Source organism: Octopus bimaculoides, chromosome 30 (genome assembly GCF_001194135.2).
Source record: "Octopus bimaculoides isolate UCB-OBI-ISO-001 chromosome 30, ASM119413v2, whole genome shotgun sequence".
Classification (NCBI taxonomy): Eukaryota; Metazoa; Mollusca; class Cephalopoda; order Octopoda; family Octopodidae; genus Octopus; species Octopus bimaculoides.
The window spans coordinates 6524205-6525397 of NC_069010.1; the positions used below are offsets into that span (position 1 = coordinate 6524205).

General features: G+C 41.8%; 1 protein-coding gene across 1 annotated transcript in view; it reads left to right on the forward strand.

Annotated features, from left to right (window-relative positions):
• The window catches only part of LOC106877142 (uncharacterized), a 29885-nt gene that overhangs the window by 20099 nt on the left and 8593 nt on the right, over positions 1-1193 (forward strand). Inside the window, exons 8-9 of the mRNA XM_014925947.2 lie at positions 67-158; positions 399-465. Coding sequence (XP_014781433.1) covers positions 67-158; positions 399-465 — 159 coding nt within the window. The remainder of the gene's footprint in view (positions 1-66; positions 159-398; positions 466-1193) is intronic.

The following is a 1193-nucleotide window of genomic DNA, read 5'->3' on the forward strand; positions in this document are numbered from 1 at the left end:
ATATATATATATATATATATATACACTATCCCTTATATTTGCTGTTCCCATTTTTTTTTTCCACAGGTTTCACTATGTAAGGGCAGATAAAGTCATGAAGCTTCGATCTCTGCTAGACAAAGTTGGAAATATGCCTGGCATGATGGATGAAGAGAAAGGTAACTTAAAATATGACCCCTAGATTTTCATATTCAATGATAGCCTTTTATCTTTTACTTGTTTTAGTCATTGGACTGCAGCCATGCTGAGATTTTTCTTCATCGTCCAATCAGCAGCGTCACTTATTTTCCTTCGTTTTCGGTACCTCACCTGTACCCAACTATTCCTCCTATATCTTTGTGTCCCCTACTGGCATTAATCCCGCTTATTTGTCTTTCTCTCTTTCTCTCTTCACACAGACCCAGAGGAACTTTTAAACTGCCTTTTTGGTCACGTCATGAAAGCAGACCCCCTACTGCAGTTAAGGTAAGGACTCACATTACAGTCTACTACAGGGACAGTTTTGGCATCACTATACACCACTCCCATCATCTATACATACAGGGTCAGATTTAGACCTCGTTAGGTCCCTGGCACATATACAGGGTGTTTGGGCTAAATTTGACAATTATGTCTCCTTTTTTTCAGGAACAGCTAGATTTATGGGAGAGTATTAAGATTAACCCTTTAGCATTCAGATTACTCTGTGAAATGTTATAGAATAACAATAATAAATCTGAAGTGAAGAACGAATATACAGTGCGTGTGTTTATTTGGCACGGAAAAAAATGACCTTCCCAAAATATAATATCTGTCTTAACACACAATTTCACATCAGGTATCTTGCAACACAAATCCATAAACGTGTGTGTGTGTGTGTGTGTACATACATGCATCATCATCATCGTCATCATCATCGTTTAACGTCCGCCTTCCATGCTAGCATGGGTTGGACGATTTGACTGAGGACGGGTGAAAACCAGATGGCTGCACCAGGCTCCAATCTGATCTGGCAGAGTTTCTACAGCTGGATGCCCTTCCTAACACCAACCACTCCGAGAGTGTAGTGGGTGCTTTTACGTGTCACCAGCACGAGGGCCAGTCACACGGTACTGGCAACGGTCTCGCTCAAAAGGTGTTTTTTACACCTGCACGGGAGCCAGTCCAGCGGCACTGGCAACAACCTTGCTCGAATGATTTTCTAACGTGCCACC